Genomic DNA, 2,667 nt, shown 5'->3' with positions numbered 1-2,667 from the left:
AACCAAAAAAGAGCAGGAGTGGCAATATTAAGTTCTGATCAAATTGACTTTAAGACAAAAACCACCATAAGAGACAAGGAAGGATATTATATAATGATTAAAGGATCAATTGAACAAGAAGATATAACCATAATAAATATCTATGGACCCAATGAAAGAGCCTCAAAATATATAATTTAATCTGTTACATGACTATCTTTAAGAAGTCTTGATCACTAGCAAGAATGATGTCAAGTTCTCCTCTGACAAAATAATTCAATTTCATTTAAACACCAAAAAAATTCACCAAATAGAAGTACACACAACATTTTTTATAGAATGTAGAAAATATTTCCCCAAAATTATTTAAAATAATATTTGCCACTAACTGTTTAGATTATACTTGATTCTCAAACAAGTATCATTTTAAATGTACTACTAGTAAATTAAAGCCTACATGTTAATTTTCATCAACAAAATTGTAGTAGTTAAGGTTATGTGTCAACTTGGCTGGGCCTGGTTTTGAGTGGCTGAGCAGCTTGATATAGTTATTCTCCATGGTGAGACTGGTAATTAAGTCCATGGTGGAATCTACTGAAGCAACTCAGTAGCTGCTTTAGGGATGTGGGCTGTTTCCAGTATATAAGAAGCAACTTTGAGGGAGGTCTGCAGCTTTTGGCATGCTTGAATTCTTCACGTAGCTGAGTTGTTATTCAGGTTGTCTGCCGAACCTGGGACTATTAATGGGACTTGAATCAATGGCTGGCTGTGTAGTTTGATAATATCGGGACTGTGTCTTTTTACTTTTCTGCCTTGGGCTTTTCAGCCTCAGCAGCCAGCATCTGCCTAAGTGAAGAGATGCCTCTACTTCAGTGGGCCAGAAGCAAGAGGCAGATCTGAAGCCCAGTGTTGAAGGGCTTTCACCCAGCCCCTAGACCTGGCAATTGAATTCAGACTTCTAGCCTCTAAAACTGTAAAAGAATAAACTCTTGTTTGTTCAAGCCATCCCATTTGTGGTATTTTTCTGTTAGAGCTGCACTAGGTAACCAAAACAGTAATTAAATAAGTTCTTTATACATTTGAGCCATTTATTGCTCTGTGAGAACATGTGAAAATTGAGTGAAGTCAAACTGTTCTGACTTGTGTAGTCATTGTGCTGCTTTTCATTATAAATTGTCTTTTAATCCACCAAACTAGGAATTATGCCACAAAGTAGATTTATCACACAAGTGACAGGAAGTGAGTTTTACATTTTGGAGCAGTTTGAGGGTCTTGATACCCTTAAGAATCATGCTATCATCTTTGTGTCTTAAGCTATAGGTTTGCTATCACAGGCTTCATCCAAACCCTCACTATGTATGTTACTATTAATTTTTCTTCTCTGGAATGATCAAATTTCTAAACCAAGAAGCTCCTCACACACTCTCCAAGAAGAACCTCTGAATTACATTTCATCATTTTCAAATCACTGAGCTTTCCTAAATAGAGAAAATCAATTTCTTCTATAGGTTTAGCACCAATAATATCAACCTATTTGAGTATGTTCCTGTTGAGTATGTCTAATACTCTACACTAAAACACTGAAGTAAAACTCTCATTAAGTTCATTCACCTTGCAAACTACATGTGCAAGGAGTGGGGAACATCTTCATTTGCCACCCAACTTCTATTATCCTTCCTTTTGATAACAGGAACTCAAATCCCCTTTAGGAAAACATGGATTCTGTATTCTAAGCTATAGGGTTGATCCCATTCAGAGTAACAGAAATAGATTCTGATTGGCTTAAATTGATTAGACTATCTCATTCATATGTCCACACAAACTGGTTCAGGGATTGGCATGCAATTCAGAAAGAGCTAATGGAATCAGAAGCTTCTGGAAGAGACAAGCTATCACCTATCCTGCAGGCTTTGTTGTGAGAGGATATGAAGCCTCATCTTGCAAGCTTAAAGGGAAGCATGATGAGGTTGAAGCTGGCAGAGATGGATCTTAGGAACACCATTTGTGCCTTAGTACAAGTGAAGAGAAAAGCCAGCCACCTGAACCCAAAATCACCTTTTTGAAAAGTCATTTTGAGTTGAGTTTTCCATTACATGCAACATGAAGAATACTCATTGATATTCAGTGACTATATCAGAGTAAAACCAACACAAAGCATACAAACCAAAGCTAGAGTAGATACATTCTTCCCCCAGAGAAACAGAACAATGGACCTAATACCTCAAATCTCTGATTGCTGACTTTCTTTCCTTTTTTATTCCAGACAATTTTCGGTCTTGGGTCTCCTGTAGCTTGGCAGATGAAAGAGGCAACTCCTCCAGATACCCCAGTCTGGTCCACAGGAGTTCGTGTAAACCTTGGAGGTGCTAAAATAAAAGAAAGAAACATCACAATTAAATGGAAAATTTAACACAGATTAACACCCACTTCTACTGCTTTTCCCAGTGCTTAACTCCACTTCTGCCCATATATACTTCTATACACAAACACACTAGAATTAGAAAATGAGGAACACACCTTTTATTTTTGAGACTAGTTTAAAGGGGAGGGAAGTAACTCTCTCATTAAGTAAACTGTTAGTGCTTTGATTGTCAAAATCTATATAAAGGAGAAGATCCGGTAATATCTGAATAGCAACATCACACATTAGTTTTTATTACCAGTATGTATGTATGTATGTATGTATGT

At 36.8% G+C, this 2,667-nt stretch overlaps 1 protein-coding gene across 1 annotated transcript in view; it reads right to left on the bottom strand.

Moving 5' to 3' along the window:
* Positions 1 to 2,667, bottom strand: part of PTPRD (protein tyrosine phosphatase receptor type D) — a 463,281-nt gene that overhangs the window by 449,700 nt on the left and 10,914 nt on the right. Inside the window, exon 2 of the mRNA XM_042781300.1 lies at positions 2,200 to 2,345. Coding sequence (XP_042637234.1) covers positions 2,200 to 2,345 — 146 coding nt within the window. The remainder of the gene's footprint in view (positions 1 to 2,199; positions 2,346 to 2,667) is intronic.

Source organism: Orycteropus afer, unplaced genomic scaffold (assembly GCF_000298275.1).
Source record: "Orycteropus afer afer isolate SDZICR_OR568_19922 unplaced genomic scaffold, OryAfe1.0 scaffold00102, whole genome shotgun sequence".
Classification (NCBI taxonomy): domain Eukaryota; kingdom Metazoa; phylum Chordata; class Mammalia; order Tubulidentata; family Orycteropodidae; genus Orycteropus; species Orycteropus afer.
The sequence above is the reverse complement of the archived record's forward strand: the minus strand, read 5'-3'. Positions and strand labels throughout refer to the sequence as shown.